General features: G+C 42.5%; 1 protein-coding gene across 1 annotated transcript; it reads right to left on the bottom strand.

Annotated features, from left to right (window-relative positions):
* Positions 1–621: 621 nt before the first annotated feature.
* Positions 622–21,795, bottom strand: ccnd2a (cyclin D2, a). The gene is made up of 5 exons (XM_041997826.1): positions 21,382–21,795; positions 19,792–20,007; positions 17,107–17,266; positions 9,751–9,899; positions 622–4,774 (listed from the first exon to the last, which is right to left on the bottom strand). The coding sequence occupies exons 1-5, from the start codon at positions 21,571–21,573 to the stop codon at positions 4,601–4,603; spliced, it is 891 nt and encodes a 296-aa protein (XP_041853760.1). The 5' UTR covers positions 21,574–21,795; the 3' UTR covers positions 622–4,600.
* Between the last annotated feature and the right edge of the window lie 385 nt (positions 21,796–22,180).

Here is a 22,180-nt window from a genome sequence, read left to right as displayed (position 1 = left end):
GCTTTTGTAGCTGAAGAAATAATCCCACAGGAACTGTTGATCAGTTAGGAGTCAGCCAGTCATTTGAAGCGACAACAGGAGCAAATAACTAATAATCTGCAGGACGCTGCTCTGACTGCCTTCATCTGAATGCATCGTCAGGTTTAAAAGGGTATTCAAACTTTTGCAACCAGACTTCTGTAAAGTTTAAAGGTGATGGAAAGTGCAGAATTATAAACAACTAAAAGGCTTTTCCACCATCTTCTGATAGCTGAAGGCTTTGTGGATCCACAATATCTAAGGAGACACGGACAACACGGGAAGATCTATGCAAGATTTGGTCTTTGAGTTGTAAAAAACCTTTAACAGACACGGAATTTGAGAAAGTCCTCATTAAAGCGGACAGTTTAGTTAATGTCTCAGAGGACAAGTTGCAGATATTCTAGATTAAAAAAGATAAACATAAGAAGAAAATAATCAGTACCTAATACCACTTTTTCTGGTGTGTACACATCTGCTTGGAAGAGTTAGAAATTCAGGCTGAACAGTTGAATTAACTTCATGCATCCAATCTGATCTATTGATCATGAGACGATCAGGCAGCTGAAAAGGAAGAAAGTCGTGGGAAAGACTGGGCTGATGTGGTGTCACACCCTTTAAAGCAGAAGTTTATTGAACAGAGGTTGTGCAACAGACATCTGAGGTACACAATATGAGTTACAGTGGAAGGAGGGAGGGAGCCAAAGGGAAATCTGCACCATTCAAACGTCCAGATATCAGAATATTTATGACTGGATGTGACAGGTGTGGCAGTTCCAGTGGTGCACAAACACAATGCTTTAGATTAAAACACATCTTTCTCACATACAGAATCCATATTTACTGACATTCAGCATGATCATGGCTGTAACAAGCAAGAACTGTCCTTTGGCCATCGCAGGAATGTTGTTTTTCCCTCTCGAACACTTAGCAAGTCAGGTGTAGCACCAGCACAAACAGAAACGAACATACTTTAACTATCTGCTCAAAGAAAAACATTGCAATTACACAATTAATTCTGCCCTCCCTCCTCCTTCATTATAGCTGAGGTCCAAGTGGAAGCCTTGCATTGTTCCTCTTTCCAATGTCACTGAGCAAGTAAATCAGTGGGAATCATCCAGAAAAATGCTAATCTGTCGTTGTTTCCCCTCTTTTTCCTCCTCTGTTCCAGGTTTCCTCACTGCAGAGGTATAAGGCAATGAATCTGTGTTTTATTTAAGTCCAGTAAATCCTGAGGTATGGGAAATACCACTGATGCAGAATGTGACAGAAGGAGGACAGCAAAAAAACAAACAAACAAACAAACAAACAAAAAAACCAACAGAAAAAAAACAAAATAAAAAAAAAACAAAAACAAACAAACAAACAAAAAAAAAACATAAAAAGAGGAAATGAAACATGCTATCTAACTGTACAAAGAACATTTCCAGTCGAATACTCATTTCATGTTCTTCTATCACCATCTACTTTGTTTTCTGGAAGTATCTCTTAAGCAGTAAAATAATTATATTATAATACAAATGTTTATAAAATAGCAGCACACAAGTGACACATCACGACTAGGTAATGTTATTTTTTTGTATAAATGAAACAAATTCATAGCTTTTAGCAGCGCAAAAAGACAATAAAATATTGACACTTTTTTGTTGATGTCTTCACACCTCCTCCTCTGCCCTCTCTTCACTTTGGAATACAGTATCTCTAAATCTTAGAAAAACCCTTTTGCGGATCTGGTCACCCCAAAAAACATATATCATACACAAACTGAAGTGTGTCAATATAAAACACATGCAACAAATTGCAGGAAAGAAAAATCACAACCGTTTAGTTTGGGAGAGAGCTTACGTCAGGCAAACAGGCAAAATGACGGGGTCACTCCAGATATTCTGACTGGGGATGTTTTGGCAAATGCGTCATTGAATTTTTCAGTTTCACTGAAAGACACCCGATCCCCACATTCCCCCCTCAGACTGATAAACACACGATCAGCAAAGTCACATATTATCATGAAACATTAATTCAAAGACACCTTGATGTTGCAAAGCCACGTGTCCGATCAAAAGATAACACAAACGAAAAAAACCTGCCTTTTGTGCTCATGTCTGCCTTTTCTGATGCGCCCCTTTGCCATTTATTTAAAGCAGCAATGCTCACAGGGGACAGATGTGTTCACTGACAGACAAGTCGGCCTGAATCAGACCTACGCGAGCCAGCACCACAGACAAACTGACCATTCGCTGTTTTTAATAACGGCTGTGCGGTCGTCTCAACGTTGTTAACATCATTGCCCTTTGAAGAACATGTGCAAATACTGGATGTTCCAACCACCTGTCTCGTAGCTCATTGCTGCCGTGTGGCTCTCTGTGGCTGTGATGCAGATAAATAAAAAGAGGAAAAAAAATTCAAGTAAAAAATATTTCATTTCTTGGCGGTGGAAAAGAAAACGTGGACCAAACTCTGTCATGGCGTTTTCTGATTCATAGTGATTTTATGTCATTTGTTCAAATTCTCCTCCACTGACTTGTAATTTGCTTGAGCAGGAATGTATTTTTAATAGGAATGTCCTTTTATTGTAAGTTGTGGAAAGCCTTTTAAACTTGAGTTGTGCTTGGCCATGGTATGTCTGATGTTTGGGAAACCAGCCCTACAAAGTAAACCAAAGAAAAAGGCTAATGAGGAAAAAAAGGAATAAAATATCCATTCACCTCCAATCCCCACCCTACGCATTTCATTTTACTCATCTCCTGGGGAGCATGTTCTCAAAGTGCTTTGCCATTGAAATCATATAGGGAAGCTGAAAACAACCCTATGTGGGACTCCAGATGCATTGACAGTAATATTTTCATCCTCTAACCATGTACCCACCCCCACCCCAAACACAATAAGTTGATCCTTGCACGATCTGGCAGCGTACAGTCTTAGTTCCTCATATCATTTCTATGTAAATGGAAACGCAGAACATTTCTTCAAAAGTAGACATCCGTCAGAAGAAATTAAAGATGATTCCACCCCAACATGCAGACATCAAAGTTTCACTGTGAGGCTTTTGGGTGTCTTTTTGTTCAGCATTTTCCAGCCAACGGCTGAACATCATCCACATCTCCTGAACAGCAGCATGCTCCTGCAACACTGAAATCCTCTCCATCCTGCCACAGTGACATCTTTCTAAATCTCTCCACATCTCACTCTCCTCCCTCCCTGCTAAAAAACGCAGTGGAGTTCCAACTTGGAAACATAGATAACAACAAAAAACTTTCTGCAAAACACTGTCCTGGCATGTTTTCACATGCACCATGCCTGCTGCACATGTGAGAAGTCTTTATTCCTCTGCACAGACTCAAAGCAGCCTTTCACAGATGAGGAAAGATCACATCATTACAAGATGAAGAATGTAGGTAGAACAAAGCCATCTGTGATATTTCATCATCACAGTGGCAGTAAGATACCTCATATCATCTCTGGTTCTAACATGAAACAGCCTTATGAGGCTCTAAAGCAAAGTCCCTTTGCCCATATCTTCCATCTCATTCACAGTCCACACTGTTTACTGTTGGCCAGCAGTGAACCACGATTCACCATTAATGCATGAAGGCAGTGACACAGCATAGATGCCCTGTTACACGGATGGACAAACACAGCCTCAACTTAACCTGCTGTCATTTAACATAGAATTATAAGTCTACGACTTCACTCAAGTGCCTCACACCACAGAATGCACGCTGCTAATGTAGCTACAGGACCACATGTAACATTCACACCACACACACAGACTATTTATCACACACCTCCTACAGACACGCACATGAATGCAACCATGCACAAAACATACATGCTTGCACGCTGCATCCACAAACTGACACATACAAGCAGCCTGACAAAAAGGAGCTTATTGATCTACCACTCAGTTCCAAAATATGTCCAATGATAATAATAGCAATTACTCCTACTACTAATAATTATTATCATCCCAGCTGTTGCCTGGAAATGGGACCCACAAAACTTTAGCACTAAGTTCTGTGGGCTTCCTCTGCCTCATCCTCATTACACATGTGGATGTCTGACAGCCGGGGAGCTGGAACATGCGCTTTCTTACACCAGTAACAAATGTAAGGTGATAATACTCATAGAAAACTAAACAGAGAAGAAGAAATGTAAGCCCCTGTGTATGCAGTCTCTGAATGGTTTCCACAACTTCAACCATAACAGCCACATAATCAAGCTCTGGTTAAAATATAACTTAAAGACCATACTATACAATCAAAGGCAGAATGCAAATGTGATTGGCTTCCCTTCTGTTTATCCAAGGCACCACAGAGCTTCAACTTATTAAATTTGTTGCTTTTAGACCAGAACATTATAGAAAATATATTTTATGTGCAGGTGCTTTTGTTTTTTCTTTGTTTTTTTACTTTAAGATCAGATCATCTACAAAACCTAGCAAGCATTGTACGTTTCTTGTGTTTTTAACATTTTTGTTCTTTTGTTCTTTTTTTCTGCTTTTAAGAAGATTGAAGTTTTTTCATGATGTTTTTTCTTTTCTTTCTTTTTCTCTGTAAATCCGGGGCAAATGCCCTCCGGTGGTTCACAAGTTAACATCGCGGACGTCTGTTGGGGTGGAGGACTGATCCAGCTCGTCCAGGCCTTTTCCGCTGGGACCTCTCTGAGTCTGCTGCTGTTGCTGTTGCTGCTGCCGTCCTTCGCGTAGGCTGCTCTCCAACACGCGCTCGATCTGCTCCTGGCACTCTTTGAGAACATCCTGTAATGCAAAAGGAGAAGCAACTTGTTTAGGAGAGCCATTTAACCTCTCATTTTCCCTCAAAACATGAACAAACATTTTGTATTTTTATTCTAAATGAGTTGCTGTATGATAAACAATGAATATAAAGAAGTTTTGAAAGATTTTCCCTCCATTAAAATGTTCATATCAGTTGAGAAATTTGGTTGCACTTTCAAAGGACAATGCCTAAGTGAATATTTATGAGAATATCATCCTTTAATAAACCACAAATCTGCTCAGCAAAATAATAGAACAAATACGTCTGAAGATGGTTCTCAGTGAACGAGAGGGGTCCCTTGGCAGCGTCGGCCAACGATGACCACTTACACCAAAAACCGAGCACAGACACGAGCCAGACCTTAGCATTACATCAGCCCACCGGGGTTGTGCACTGAATACCACCCCCATAGTCCCCATGTGCACACACCCGGGGCATGCATGATTCTGCCTCCCCCATCTCTCCAGCTCAGCCATTCCCAAACACACACAAAACCCAAACAGAAGTACCCTTGACAACGGCAGCTGAAAACACAGGTAGTATTAAAGCTATGTTAATTACATCCACCTCCTGTGGGAACACAAAGGTGGTGCTTTTTTAACGAGAGCCAGTCTGTGTGCCTGCCTGCCTGCAGGGGATCCATCTGAGACCTGGCCGCCTCGGCTTTCACCATCAAAGGCCACTGTAGCAATCCGAGAATCCACCTGGGACACGAGGCCCTCGACAGCACTGAGGCCTCATATCCGTACTCTGATGAAGGGTAGAGCAGGAGAAGAAGACGGCTCTCTAGAGTGTGTGTGTGTGGGTGGGGGGGTTAAGGTAGAAGAGGCCTGAAAAGCTTGTTAGCATGAGTGTCAGAGAAAGGTCAAACTTTTTTAAAGAGAGGAACAGTGATGATAGTCATTAATGAGCTTCAGTGGTAAGAGGACCCTGCAACAGAGCAGACATGTGAAAGATCCTGTCAGGACTCGGCTAAATGCTGCTCTCTGGTGGTGAAATGCTAAAAAATAATACAAGTGAAGCTCGGTGCCCTTCTCTCAGCTCTAGACATGCATGCACATGCATGACCCCTGCCTTAAAGCACCAAGCATCTGTGGGGATCATGGCTTTGAGAGATGGGTGAAAGTGTAGCACTTGTGGAGCAGAGAAACATTCTTTAGAAATTTACAGCTAATCTAAACCTGATGGGCCACAGTTTGAGCCTGCGTTATAGCCTCTGGTGCTGCTGGGCCTCGATGAACTGAGCACTGAGCCCTTCATGCACATAAGAAAAGCTTCTGGGAGATGAACGGGGAAGAGTGACAGAGGTCAGTGTTAAAGGGCAACAGGCATGATACATTACAGGATGAGACATGTACTGTTAAAAAGAAGCTAAGTTAAATCCAGCTTTAAACAGTAATTAATTGTTGAGATTCTGCACATATGGGCAGCCTTGGGACTTAGTTACTGAGAGAAACAACAAAAGTTAGGAAATCCATGACATTACATGGCTAGAGTAAAAATAAATCTGTCCTTCCTGACTCTAGAAGTAGCTCAGCTTTGTTTTTAAGCTCACAAGGACAAAACTCATGTAGAAGAGGTTGGACAGATCTGGGCTCCATGACTTAAGGAAAACATTTTCCCCAGCGTGGAGGAAACCTGACCAGCATCTCTCTGTTATTGTCTAAAGAAGTTAGCTGCTAACACGAGGAGGTGCACTCTAACACACACAAACGAAATCTTCCCACCAACATGAGCCCCATTGGTCATAAAATCTCAAATCCTATGAGAAAGTTAAGTAAAGCACAGAACATGTAAAGGAACTGCCTGTGTCTCACCACAAGAATGCATGCCTTCACTTCTTAAAAGACATTCTCCCCCAGTCTCCGTTCGGATCCCATGCCAAGCCCCGTGGGTTTTATTCAAGAACCTTTAATGACTTCAATGTGTGACTACTGGAAACACCAGTTCTGTTTTCAGAAGGGTGTAAGGACAATATGAGGGCCAACAGCACTGATGGGAGGCATGCTAATACATCCCAGTTTGCATCCAGAACACACGTGACCACCTCAAATCCTACTTCATCATTAGAGGCCCATCTGAGTGCTCAAACATGCATCATACTGCACCAGCGTGCCTTTCTGACAAATCAAGGCATGCACATTATCCCTGAGCGGCCTTTGCGACACTCGCAGCAGGGGGAAGTTGTGCAGACAGACAAAACCAAAAGGAAGAAATGTGTGAAGCCATGGAATGTGTTCTAACTGCTGACTGTACCACACAAGACAGTGTTAGGAACTCTGGGAGGACTTGGTGGTCAGACAGCTGAAACAAACACACAGGCAGACACAAACTATAGAGCACAGGGAATCTTAAAACTAAATATCAGAAGGCTGACACTGGAAATAAAAAGTCACCACATAACTAGAATTTCCACAAGTCAGAAGAGAAAATGCAACCTTTCTCTTTCTTTGGCCTGCTTGCCGAAACACTACAAGCGGGGATGCCACAAGCCGTGCTAAGCCACCATCTTTCTACATAAATTCATCTTTGTTGTTTGGCTGAAATTAATTACTGTTAAATAAGAGCCATGGTGAGAGAAGGAGAGGGAAAAAGGAACAAAGGGAAAAATGGGTACATGTGTTTCCGGTGTCTTAGTGTCTGACCCCCTGTCTGGAGAAAAAGATGAATAAGAGGCTGAAAGAAAACAAGTGTCAAAGCAATAAAATCTAGGAAGTGGCGGTCTTAAACCCTTGCTCTTCTTTAACCTCTATATCCTGTTTTAATCAAGTGAGAACAAACAGAAACATCACACTTCAGTCAACAAGCTCTTTTAGTCATAAACTGTGAGAGTTGCAAATATCACTAATCACTAAAGTAAACACATTCACACATATTTCATGTTTTCTCTGCACATTGTAACATGAAGCCCTGTCTGTTCTCCCCAGCACAGTGCCCCTCATGGCCACACCAGGTGTGTGTGTGTGTGTGTGTGTGTGTGTGTGTGTGTGTGTGTGTGTGTGTGTGTGTGTGAGGCAACACATTCTTCCAGTGACCCAAGATGGTGACTTGGCCCTATCACATTTCCACTGGAAAACCACAGCTTCTGGATAGCACAGATGCCAGGGGGGTGGCGTTGGCCATGATGCTGTTGGCAGCAGCAGCTGCAGAGGTTGGTGAGACTTGCTATGCCTTCATATTTTGCCCGACTCTTTGGCTGAGATGCTGTTCTGCCATCTTGCCGACTCTCTACACTGCAGGCCAAGAATCAAATACAGTATGTGGTGTACACATTTAGACTGGGACTCATGCCCCCACAGCAACGAATGCAGTCAATCCTGAGGTCGACAGTGCATCAAATGTACTCATCAAGTGGTGGAGCTTTGGAAAACAAGGCAGGTTAAGTGTTAAAAGTGTCACAGTATTATTATTTCATTTTTTTGTTTGTACAGAAGCCTAAATAGTAAGAAAAGTGTAGAAGACACCGCTAACTGAGTATCTGTTGTCAGCCTGTGCTTTTTAAGCCTCTGTGTTAAGTTTTGTTTGGCTTCTAAGCAGTAAAGTTATTCATATATGTTGAATTAGGAAGGATGCCCTACACTTTGCCTGCAGTGTTTACTGCAAGCTATGGCTTGTCTGAATCCAGGAATGCAAGGAAGTTGATCACAGACACAGAGCAACGCAATTCCCCCCAAGTCTTAGACCCTGCAACCTAAACACACTGAGGCCCTGTGCAGCTGAGGCTGGCTATTTGTTTTTCCTCAACTGCTGAGCGAGACTTCACACAGCTCGCACCAGAGGGAGCCATGCTTTCCAGCAGTGATGCATTATGGACCATAGGAGGAGATGAGAGAGGGTTGATTGTCACAAGGGAGGCATGACACCCCCTCAGTGTCCTTTTCACACTTCAACAACTTTCTTCCACCACCTCCTCCTCTCGCTTCGCCTCCTTTTGGGACAGTATTTAACATACCAGGGCGGATGCTTGGGATCAGTGTTGTGCCTGCTGTTCTGCTCCCTATGCACTGTGTACACATTAACTCAAATGTTTGTATTAAGTCTGCTGTTACTAACCAAAAGCCTTTTTCATCATGTTTGGTATTACAAGTACTCCTGCCAAGCCAGTGGCTTCAGAACTGGAGCTGGTCCCTGAGTGTTGCTCTGTGGCTGCACGCTGCTCCTGAGTTTACATGGGCCAAATTCAGACAGCTAATTCCCAGCAAAGACTAATAAAGAATAACTTCACTTCTCATCTCACAGTGTCATTCTCTGTGCCTTCAACGGCACTGCCCACCCCTTGCAGTGTGCTACAGCAAGCTGAAGCCCTTTACCATCTGCATGATGAAAGCCAGGCATCTCAGAGTCAGCAGGGGCCCTGCCCGTGTTTGGACTCAACTCACCCACCTCTGCAGCATTCACTCTACCCAGACAGCCACACAACAGCCTGTCAGCGACAAAGCATACAGCATTTGTTCTCAACCTGGCTTGATTTATAAGATCCTTTACATGACTGGACCCTCAAAAACCAAAGAAGATTGATGGTGAAAAGAAACTTGTTCTGGTACCTTTAAGTCCAGTGCATGGAAACCAATGTAAATAGCATGCTGATGATTTCCAGTGGTAATAAGATCGCATTTATGTGGCATTTCAGTGGCGATCTAAACTGTTTGTAAAGCAGTAGCTTATTCGGGTTGATACCATATTTACTGCAACAGTTGTTCATAAATAAATGTTGTCTGTTGTCTGCAGAGATACATTTACTCATTAAATCCAAATATTACTCAGAAATCCTCCTTACAATTCCAAATGACAAGTACCTCCCTTTTTGTTAAACCTGTTGTTGCTTGACAAACAGGACCACACTCTGATTCAGCTTTTAAAATCTTAATGGACTTATCGTTGCAGAAGAAGAAGAAGAAGAAATGTTGTAAGCGTGTAAGTGTTTTAAATGTGACAAAAAAGTGTAGCAGAAACTCACCACTTCTGTGTTGGTGATTTTGGCCAGCAGGTCTGTCAAACTGTCACCCCACTGTGACTGATCGGCTGAATTCAGCTGTAGGCCGCAGATCGCTGCCCCCACACTTCCTGTGGCAATCATGGAGGGAGGGTACATGGCAAATCTGAAATCTGATAAGAGACTAAATATCAGTTGTGTTAAACAGAACTTGCGTGTTTTTAGTTTTTAAATAATCTTAAGAAGTGCTTACTTTCCAGGAGGAGATAAAATGGTTAACCACTTACTGCTGCATTCTTTATTCACCTGGTGCAGTTTATAAAATTGACTTAATTCACAAAAAGAGTGCATATATAGTGCTTCTTGCACCAAAACAATATGATTTGGTAATCTAGCAGTCAGCTAATAAATACCCCTTCTATTGCACTGGGTCTGAACGCAGCGCTCACTAATGACCAGGGGCCTGGATAATGAGGGTTCACTTGGCTTGTAAAGGAGCTGAAAAGCAACCACCCTCACCCGCTCCCCAATCCAGTCCCCCATTCCCCAGCCCGGCCTCTTTTCTTCCATCTCCTGAGTAAATCGTGTGCTCGCTGAAAAAAGCCCCATAGCGCTTGGAAAAGGAGGAATAAAGAGGCTCAGTGCCTTTGCCAATGTGCACTGCTGTAGGTCCTTTTTCCACGTGTGGTCACAGGCGTGCGTCTCAAAGACCAATAACCTTGTTAGCTCCCCTCACTGTCATTCATAATGCAAATGAGACAGCTTGTGAACGGGCCAGAAGCCCGAAAAGGCAAGGCAACTGGCATACAGTGAGACAGACAGACAGACAGAGCGAGGGAGGGAGGGTTTTTTCTCGCTGCAAACACACACACATAAACACTACTTTCTCTATTCTCTCTTTATGTCTTGCTCAACTTCTACCTTTCTTTTTGGATAACACATGGCCTGTTTAGAAGGGCCAGTGAATGGCACACATGTCCCGGTCTTTGTTGCTACAACAGGCAGCGGTTTGCATTGGCGGCCCCCCTATCTCTTAGCATATTAATAGAGTGGCCGGCCCGCGAGAGGAAAGGCAGAAGAGTGTGACTCCATTGTCCAGAGTCATCACCTCATTTCACCCAATTGAGAGACACAGCATCCATCCCCTCTCTGCTGATACCAATTCAGCAAGACAGGTTGGACAAAGACAGCGGCTGGACACGGAGTGCGGGGGGTCAACAGGGGGAAGGAAGATGAAGAATGAGGGATGGACGGTGTGATGACAAGGCAACAGGGGAAAAGGAGGGAAAGGTGGTGGGTGTACTGAGAGGGGGTGCGGGGTAGACATCTCTGCTGCACATCACTCTCAAGTCTATGTCCAAACCCTTGTGAAGTTTTGGAAGAAGAAAAGAGTCGCCCTTCAGTGACCCTCACCTCCTGCCTCCCATCAAACCCCCCTCTCTTCTTCCTGCGAGCATTTCTCTGTTCATGGGCCACCTATGGGCTAGAGAAGTGGGCAGCAGGGCCATTGAAACAGCCTGCACATTAACATATTCCCATATTCAATTGCAAAGCAAACCGTGTGCAATGGCTCTGGAGATTTTTCTTCCTGCTTTTTTTTTTATTTATGGAATCAAAGAGGTAGGCCCTTTGATAACTGCAAAGGCAGCCCCTCACTGCCTTCTTAACATGCACAGCCAGGCGCTTTCGCATCTTGTGAGCTCAGTGTTGACAAATAAATGAACTTATTATACACCCCTGTGTTAGCTGCTGGGCTTCTGCCAAGTGGCGATTTATTAAAGGCTACCTCGAGCCAAGAGGAAAGGGCACACAAATCCCCCTGCATTACATCACTGCTTTAAGACCTCAACTTTCTATGGAGGAGTAAGAGTACAAAGGCATACGCAGGTTTACTGTAAGTGCGTAGTGAGCTCAGGCTGATAGGTAAGGCCACTTTAGACACTTTAGAGATGCTCCCATGAAACAATACAACAATGTCTGCATGCTTTAAGATGGAAAAAAACCAGCACACACACATGTTTACACACACACACACACAGAGCACAGATGCAGTTTTGTGTGAAAGCTGAGTGGTGGGCAGTGGGCAGCAAGCTGATTTTTCACAGTCAAGACAAGACAGGTCTGTGGCAGAACAAGGACATGCGCGTGCAGCCGATGCGGGCTGACACTTCGGCCTGGTGGCTGCTGCATGCGGGGGGAAGAATGGCTGTATTTTAGGAGCCCCTCATTGATATTCATGCTGAGGATAAACAGTGTAGGTAGCTGAGTGGGGACGCCTGCGATGGAAAGCTCCTGTGAGCAGCGACTGACTGGCTGGCCTGGCCCGAGCGCCTCACACCACCTTCAATGGTCCTTTCTCCTCCCTTTGCCCCCTTGTCTCCATTTCTCCATGTTTCTACCCATGAAACTTCATCCCCAGGGCTCTGGTCATACAGTCTGCTGCCATGCAAGGTCCACTCCTTCTGGGTGGCTACGATGCACAGTGCACACATTAAAATTGTAAATTAATTAAACTTGGAAAGTTGAACAACAGCCAAAAGAGGAAAGAAAAAGAAGTCCATACTCTCCTTTTCACCTTCTCTTTCCAATGCTGTAAATCAGGGTCTTGTATTCTATACTGCACGTATTGACCTTGTTTATTAAAGGGGTAGCATTACGAGGAACCAGGAGCCGTTGACTGATTAAGGTTAAAAACAAACATAATTTTGGGATTGGCATGACAGCATGCTTCACCACTAATGCAACACAGACTGGTAGTCAAAACAAGTCCTGTGGAGAGCTCCAGTCCAGACGACCTGCCTGCTGTAAGCTCCTTCAGTCAAACAAACAACAACAACCTCCCAACTGGATTTGGGAGGCTGGCCTTGTCTTCCACATGTGGGAAGGGAAGATTAACTCATTTAAGAAAAAATAACTTGAGAATGCAAACATGTTATATTCTACTGCTTCTTGCTCCACAAAGGAGAAAACAAAGTCAGAGTCAGTTATTTCAGCTCTTTTGCAGAAAGCAGAATTCCTACTTAATTGTAGTGTCCTGCAACAGCTTTCGTCTGCCATTCACCATCATCTCAGCTACAGCTGCAGCCTTGAGGTGGTGGTAATGTCATTGAGGAGCATACAGATTTGGAGGGTGGGAGGGAGAATAGTTCACACTCTGACTCCAGTTTGGAAGACAAACCCAAACTGGTTACTGCATTTTTGCCTGACTGAGACACAGTCATGGTTCAGCTTTGGATGAAAGCAGCGGCTAAACATCCACATGCCCGTCAGTCTATCTGCAGAATTAAAGGCTATTTGTCCTTTTAAATCCATACATCTTTTATACAGTCTAATTTAAGGCCTTAAGTTAATTGCTGAGGTACTGTTATGCCACTTCCTCATTAATCTTGTTTAGTGGAGTGCTTTACGCTTCATCACTAATTACATGTTGCTTGATAGACTTCCTGACAGACAATATTCATATTTATTTTAGTTCAAACTTTCACACAACTCTTGTACTTACAGTGCATCACTAAACACATATAAAACATGGCAAAAAATGGTTTGAGGCACTATTATCTGATTAATCTTTTATAATCTACTCTATTGGAAAAGTCCTCCCAATCTCAGTGAGATTTCCTCATAATCAACTTCATTTAAAAAGACAAAGACTGAGGAAACGATTGTTCGGGTCAAGCTAGTAAACACTAACATTTACTTAAAATCACAAATGTTAGTCTTTGTGGTTAAATTGACCTCCAATGTAAACATACGTGCATAAAAAGAGCACGATTTCTAAAGCTCTTGGTTGGTTTAACTGTAAAAATCTGTATTCCTGGTGTGACTCAGTTGGCAAAAATATTTATAATGTGGTGCTGAATCTACCAGTGAGGTGAAGGGGGAGGGGGACAGGACATGCCATTAGATGATTCACCCTACACGCCACATTTTTGGGCTTTATCTGCTGCCACTGCAGCCAGGCCGGACACGAATCGGTGAAGCGTGTGGAGAAATGATAATTTGTTGGAGGTGGTGACTAATTGGTTGGGGTTCTGACTCATCAAACATGAAGAGGGTTTTATGTAAACAAACACCAGTAAAGACCTTTTTTTCATTGACCACATATGAGATGAATCATCCTTCTCTTGAATTCTGAGCTGAACCTGGAGGGGATTCTCCATGTAGCAGCCACTTGGAGAGGAAGCTACAAGGTGCATTCCTGCCTCTGAATCAAAAACACTAAAGAAGGATAATATCTGGGGGGGTCACTGTTATGTAGCTACACATGGATGTATTCACCCCCAGAATTTGAGCCATACAGCTTGAGGACCTGTGTGGGACAATAAAAAAAATCAGTCTAAATCTGGATAGATTTGGTGCCATGGATATTTTTTTATGGGTTAAAAGTCATATAAAAAGCTAAACAGAAAACTGCAATAGCTAATTCTTCATAGACCCCATACATTTAAAGCTTGGCTACAATTTTGAAGTATTTTATTTACAGAAAAAAATGACAAAATTTCAAGACAAGAGGGAAGAAGTGAGCCTTTCCATGAAGCATTGGCTTCTCTTATGTTTGTTAGCTGGTGAATCATTAGTTTCTCAAAGGGAAACTAACAAGTTAATGATCAAGTTATTTGTCATGTAGTTCAAAGACATGTCCACATACCAGAAATGAGTGATCAAATACTATTTGGAGAAAAAAAAAGAATAAGTAATCAGTTTGTGAAATTACTCATTATTTAGATCCCAACTTGTAGCAAAATCTTCATTATGTCCTTCAACACAACTGACTCTTTTTTTTTGGTCAGCGCTGTTGGCCATGATCCAGAGTTTCCTTTTGATCAACTTCTATGACCATTGTCACCATTCCATGCATACCATTACTGGGGGGCTGTTGGATCCTGAGTTTAATACACTATAATCCCTGCCAATATGGCAAGAAGACTGAGCTCAATAACCCAACCAGACAGGTTGGGGTGCATCTGTCTGCCCCATGCACCCCATCCATTCTCCCACTTTAAATCAATTGAATAAGAATAGAAGAGGAAGCTCTGAGTGCTTGGTGTCTGTGTGCAGGAATGGAGGTCCATAATCTCCCTTAATGAGCTTGTTTCTGGCCTATTATCTGGCGGCATGCCTGGGGGAAATGCTGGTGTTTCCTATCAAGTGGCCCTGCAGCGCTGACCCTCACATGGTTCTGCATATGAAATGTAAGGGCCAGGCCTTTTGTCTCCTTTCTCCCAGTCTCTAGCTGAGCCAATTTGCATAGTCCTGAATGGGCCAACCAATGTTATTAATTAATACAGAGCCAACCAGCGCCACCTGACAAAATCCCACCGAGTGTCCTGAACGGAACTATTTCATCAAAAGAGAGGACCCATTAGGAAGGAGAGGCCTTATTCTCCACTTCTCTTGCTGGTTCCCTTGAAAACAGAAAGCTGATGGTTTATATGCATGTTTTCTTTGAGGGAATAGATGGCAGCAGTGGGTTTAACTGGTGAGCTGAATGGGAATATATGAAATAGGGATGCCATAGGCGATGATGTCATCAATTGTCTCAGAAAAATAAATACTCCTGAGACATCTCTTAGTGCTCTGTCTTTACCTTAGAGGATGCCTCAAGGAGTATTCTCACCAAGATAACCCAGAGATTTATGGCTGGGAACATCCCACAGATGGAGTTTTGAATTCCCAGAGATCTTCAGATGCACCAAATTGTTGACTCACTCATGCACTCTCTTTCTCTATTTTGCCTTCACTTTCTGTTTGCCAGGATACAAGTCTACACAGATAAACAACATGTTGCTGATCCAGAGCTATCTCCAGAGTTTCCTTCTCCTGATAGGCTCGTAAATTTACTTCCACCGTCTCATTGAAGCAATTAAGGACAAAGTGCAAGCAGAGTCTTTCACAATGTTGCTTTGGGAATAGGTCTGATCACTGACATGCTGTCATTCCACACATGAATCCGCTGGCACAAAATAAGGGGTGAGAGATTCGGGGTGAGACGGAAAGAGAAAAATAGAGGAAATTGAGACACAAAGAGCAAAGAGCAAAAAAAAAAGCATATCATCTTTTCTAACTTTGCAAACACCAACATCTACTGCAAGCTTTTCTCACTATCATATCCATTGCACAATCAGCATCTTAATGGTGGAAATACTTGTCAACTCCCTCGTATCTTTTCATGTAACTATGCAAACTCTTCTAAACGATGACTGCACGAAGAGTTGTTTCCAAGGGGGTCAGTCAGCAGTCCTGCCCTTCAGAAAATAAAGCTGCCCTTTTTGTTCATCTTTGTGCGAGATAATGCAAAAATTACAAGAGTGAATTTTATGAAACTTGCAGGAAAGGTGGAGAACAGGCAAAGGAGGAAGCATTAAATGTTGCTTCAGACACAGAACTGTCAAATGAAATCCTAACGGATTTGTAAAACTGGTGCAGGTACTCCCTGCTTATCACGCCTGTCCACTTTGAACGTGGAGCTGGAGGTGACGCCAATGTGCCCTACCAGGAATCTCAACATGGGAAAGCTATCATGTCTTCCAGCTGTAGGGCGGGGAGGCGTGTGAAGTTAGGAGGGGAGAGGTGAGAGAAGAAGGGCGGCAGGGGAAAGAGATATGAAAACATGACATGCCTTAGAATTGGCAGTTCAAAAACAATATGCTCTTCTGGCTTTCCCAAACTCCCTTGGTCCCTCCTGCATCCTCTCCACCTCACAATCTCTTTATTTCACGTTAAAGGCTCCCAGTCCCTCCCATTACTAGCTGCATGTTTGATCTTGAGAGAACAGCTCACCTCAAAAGCAGAAAGACAATAAGACAAAGACAATGGTCTGTCTGCCTCCACCCCTGTCCATTCCTCTTGTCGACGGTGTGCAACATGGGAATGCCCTTCAATGAGGCTAAATCTGCTTTGAAGTGTTACTGGATGCTCTGAAAGCCACTGATATGTCTCTAAAGTATGACCACATGCCAGCCTGAAAGAAGACAAGATGATGGATATTGAGCCTAAGAGTCTAATGCTAGAATGTTTTTCATGATGCATGTTTTTATAACGAAGAAAAGTTTCCCATCAGAAGTAATGGATTTCACTAAAATCACGGCTAGCCATGACTGGCCCGCAGCGCACCTCTGCACAGAGTTGTTGACGCATGTTTCTGAAAGGAGAGGGCTTTGATATGGTGCTGAGAGAGAAGAATGTGCAGATAAAGATATTCTGAAACACGAGAAAGTATGTTGATGCAAGCCATTATCACATGGTTTGACTTGGCAGCTTATTCATGATCAGTGTCACAACATCAAAAATGAAGAAAAAAAAATAAATAAATAAAATGTCCATTGCATCCTGTATGGACATCTTTTACAGCACTTCTCTATATAACTCATTGTGTCCTACCTGTGGCACAGAGGGCGATGAAGGTCTGGACGTGTTTCCGTATAAGTGCCAGCTTATCCTCGGGCAGCGGCAGCCTCCTAACAATGTGTTCGATGAAATCGTTCGGTGTTACTGCTGCCAAGTTCCACTTCAACTTTCCCAAAACCACAAGTTCCCATTCCTGAAGAAGGAGAGAAAAGACAGCAAGTGAATAAAAAAAAAACAAAACAAAACAAAACAAAACAAAAAAGAGTCACTAATGCAAAGCACAACTACATTTTTACAATGACGATTACAAAATGCTGCAACACTGCACTTTACTTTTGCACTTTGTCTTAAAATGTGTGGATAAGGCCCTGACATTGCACGCTGATGAACATGTGGAGGTTAAGCTTTATTGCTGTTAGGTTAGTCTCTGCGCAAATGTGCCTAGAGCTCAAACACCAGCAGCGCCACCAACCCAGGTGACTTCACAACACTGTCTCCCTCCTGTCTGTCCGTCTGGCGTCTGGGGATTTTCCTAAAGCGACTGACCAGAGGTTCCACTGTGTGAGCGTAGAGTGAAAACCTGCTTTCATGCAGGAGGATTAGCAGTAAATCTCTAAAAAACTTAAAACGTATTGAATCCCTAAGACCAATCTCTCATTTTAAACATCACATACTGTGGCAGATTATTCTCCTTAATGTAGAGAGACAGAAACCTCACGCAGCTGCTCGACATGTCGACCAGAATCAAGCTCCCCCCAACTTCACAAATCATCTTAATCCATGCCATGTTTGACTCAGTCTAGTCTTCATGAAGGACTGTAAAATGAGGGTGGGATAGTGTAGGTGTATAAAGAGCGGCGTCCTAGAACATATTGTTACTTTCACTTCCTAATGGAGGAGATGATTAATGGAAGAGTTTGTGACTAATTTGGGAAAAAAAGAAAAAAATTGAGTTGGTTCCGCACTGCAGCCTTGTGACTGAGACTACAGATGCTCCTCATTTTCCCTTTTAGAGAGAAAGACCACATGGACTCAAGTCATGAGACAATTCAACATGGCTGCCTCCGACTCTCCCAGCAGCCTATAATTTTCTGGTCAAAGTGTTGGAATTTTTGTCACCAGAAACATTAAACCAGTGGGGAAATATTTAATTAAATATTAAAGCTGTTATGTAGGACATATGCAAATCTTAATGCCCCGCAGTGAGTTGTTGATGACTTAACTATTCCTTTGCACCTTGGCTAACTCCTGGTCTGAATCTATGATGAAGCCAAAGGCTGTGACAAACCTTGCAACACAGACACTGTGCTGACAGAGTGGCAAGAAGGCAGGCACCCACTTCCTTCTGCTTCCGCCTTCCTTTTGGTCACACCTTCTTTGCAAGAGATTGCGGTTCTCTTTACAAGAAATTGTTACCAAAGATGAGGACAAAAAAAAGAAAAAAAGATCACATGTCTTGAGCAGCTGATCTCTGTTTCCTGTATCTGCATCTCGGCCAAAATCCTGCCTTATACAGAAACACTGAGAAGAGGCCTCAACAAAACTGGTTCAAGGACTGAGGGCTTTGTCTTCACTCTGAACATACTGTAAAGGTCCAACAGACTCAGTTTAGTGTGAGTCTGCAGCCTCTCCTGCATTCTCACACCCTCGACATGCACATTGTATTTAAAAAGAACTTCTTCAGAGCATCTCACCAATGATCTTCTTTGAAGAAAAGGTAATTAAAACTGTCAACATATTCACGGAGAGAAAAACATTCCAGAAAATGATCAGAAACCAACAAAAACCAATATACCGTGGCAACCAACTGGGTGGGTAGAGCCGCCACTCAGGCAGCACAGCGGGTCTATAAGCCATGTCTGAATCATAATATGTGGCCTCTTTCACAACATGGGTGGGATTGGCTGTTGTTTACTGAGGAATGTTTATGTAGCACCACAGAGCAATGTGGAAATACTTTTCTGATGTGAAACTGAACTAATTAATTGGTTTGCCCTGTTGTATTATCAGGCCAAACAGACCTTATCAAATAAGCTGAACACAAAAAAACGACATTTTTCACTCCAAACTGACGAAGTCATCCTAGCATTGACACCTATATGGGTATTTTTTTATAATCTGCAACCATGCTCTACAGATATGTGTGAGAGTCAGAAATAGTGAAGCACTTATCATAAATGTGAGCATCGGGTTATTTTAGGATGAAAGCTAAACTGTAAAAGGCAAACTTGAATTTCTCTGTCTCCCTGTCTGGCTGACAGGAACACAGCCAGAGCTATGGCTTGAGTTCAGCTGACCTCATTGCTCTGTGCAAATATTTGCCACTAGATGGCGATGGAGACCATTACACAGCCTCGGAGGATACTGTAAAGTTTGAGGGTCTTGTACAGTGGAGAGAGCCCTTGAGGAACAATCCACTGCAGGGATTTTGATTTTATGCACCTTTAATGACGATACATTTCAAAGCAGAGATTTTGTGAAATAAGAATAACTTCCATGTTTAACTTGTCATGTTTTGATTTTTTTTTTAAATACAAAACTTAAACATGTGATAAGACCAATGATTTCCTAACATGTTATACAGCACACAAGAAGCAGAAAAACACAACAAACAAAACAAAAACAAAATAAATAAAAAGATTCATTTGTCTTTAAGCATGAGTCCTTAGAGGTGCTACAGCATATTATGTCTAACAAGTTGAACCAACTGTTGCTTACCAGCAGCTCTTGCGGTCTAATGGAGTTATCTGTGTAGATGCAAAGCTTCTCTGCAGTTAATGGACGAGTCTCTTTCAATTTGGATGCAAGAAACATGCAGACTGCTCCCAGCAGCTGTAGGTTACACTTTTTGGTGGGTACCACTGCTAAAAATCTGTCTAAGTAGTTCATGGCCAGGGGAAAAACTTCTTCCTCGCACTTCTGCTCCTCACAAACCTGAATAAAGAGACAGCAGACAAAGCAACAGCGATGGTCATTTGCTGGGCGCTGCAGTCACATGACTCATTTTCTGAACTTTTAATACATATTAAACGTTCATGATGTAACGAAACAAAAGACTAATTACGTAAAGAGCACATATAAATTCAATGACACACATACTTGGGGCCCGGCCAAGAATTTGCGCAAAACTAAATTCGTTAGCGACATCAAACATTTATAATCGATTATTTGACAAAAATTAAATAAGTCTCATATGCATAGTGTCAACAGAGTCCCATTTCTCCAGTTCAATCACTAAGAAATGAATTCAAGCACAATCAGCCGAGCCTAAAAAAAAAACAAAAAAAAAAAACACCCCGACAGCGCAGCACACGGAAACACGCTTTTTCTTCATTCGTCATATTTTCATAAAATAATTAAAAATATGAATAAATTACCTACACTGGTTCTTTTTAGATCATAATGTTTATTTGTGTCTTCCACATGATATCCGACAATTCTGGTCCAAAACTATAAAGAATAAATATGAATAAAATGCCAAAATTGGAGGCAAGTGGAGAGCGGCTGGTCTGAGGTGCGCCACCGCCGATGAGATATAATTATTTCAAAAATTAATAAAAAATCTCCAGTGTGTCTGACCCTGACAATATTTACATCAAAATAAAGCTGAGAGGCTCAGGTTTGTTTGCAGACATACGATGAGCACAAATATCCTACGAGGTGTCAAAAACTGAACATAATTCCGGAGTGAGGCACTGCGACGGGAGGAAGACATAAGCACAGCTAAGGCCCTCTCCCTTCCGACGTTTCAAATAGAAACCTAGAACATTTGAAATCTTTCTTGTGATCAAATTTACTTTCGTTGGACACCCGAGACCCTCTTCTATCAATGCCGATAGGTCTTAACTGCTGTTATTGCGTTTATAACACAATAAATCTGCTCTTATAAGCACAACTGCTCCTGTATAAGCCAACATGGCGATTCCAGCGCGACGCCGCACCGCATTGGGGCGTGCATACGTGTGCAAGGAAAAATTCAGGCTATCTAAAATAATAACATTAAAAAAGTCAACAGGCAACTCGTACACACACTGTATGAGGAACACAAAAGAAATCATCCGGCGTCACTGATATAACAGCTCTCAGATTCATAAACGGAGTCTTTTCATCGGACTTAAAAACGAAAAGAAAACGCAGTTAACGACACATTTGGCAAATATTTGGAATTAGCAACCACAAAAACATCAATACAACATGAAAACTGTTGAAAACTTAACAAGAATGATCAATAGGTTGAAGCAACAGAACGGGTGGCTTTAAGTCGAGCACGGAAATAACTTGTCATTCGCTGTTTTGTTTTTTTTTTACCTCTAACATCCAGGTCGCTACCATCCTCCTCATAAACGGCTGAATATCTTTCTGGACACCTTTGAAATATGAATATTGAGGTAGAAACCTCTCCTCTATAGTCAACAATCTCTGCAGGACTCTGTCATCCAGGAGGTTCGGGTCGGGACGAGCTCGTATGTTGGTGTCCATTTCGAAGCAGAGCAGCTCCATGGCTGCGGCTTTCGCTTAAGTCAAAAAGTAAGATTTGTCCCTCGGAAACGTAAAAGCGGTGTCGCAGAGCAAAAATGCAAAAAAAGATGACAGAGAAAATGTTTTAGAGGCATAAAAAAGTGAGACTGCAGGAGCTCCGCGTGAGTAGTCCTGCCTCTCCTTGCTGAGAACTTTTTTTCCTCTCTCCCCAAAGTGCGCCTTTACTTTCATCTGCCTGGCGCATTTCTAGCCTGCCCCGCAAGAGCCACTGACGCAATTCACTTCATTACCTCTGTATAGGCCAGACGCAACACCGAACCCCCCTATCCCTTTTTTTTGTCTTCACACAGGTCTCACAGAGTTGTGTTTTAAAAGGCTTTAAAAGAGATGCAGAAAAAATGTAGAGACCTGTGCAGAAAAATGCATCTAACCGTCTTTTATTTATTTACCGACTTTTTTTCCATTATATTAGGATAATTATGTTTTCTGTTGCTGTCATTAAAGTATAACTGCTTAATAATGTAGAGGAGGGCAATTTTTATTGACGTTGGTGCTTAACTGACTTTCGATTATTGCTAAAGATAGAAGACAACTCATAAAATTAATAACATAAAAAACCAGAGAAGTC

The sequence above is a fragment of the Melanotaenia boesemani genome, chromosome 10 (assembly GCF_017639745.1).
Source record: "Melanotaenia boesemani isolate fMelBoe1 chromosome 10, fMelBoe1.pri, whole genome shotgun sequence".
Classification (NCBI taxonomy): domain Eukaryota; kingdom Metazoa; phylum Chordata; class Actinopteri; order Atheriniformes; family Melanotaeniidae; genus Melanotaenia; species Melanotaenia boesemani.
Note: the sequence above shows the minus strand (reverse complement) of the source record. Positions and strands in the feature narration are given on the sequence as shown.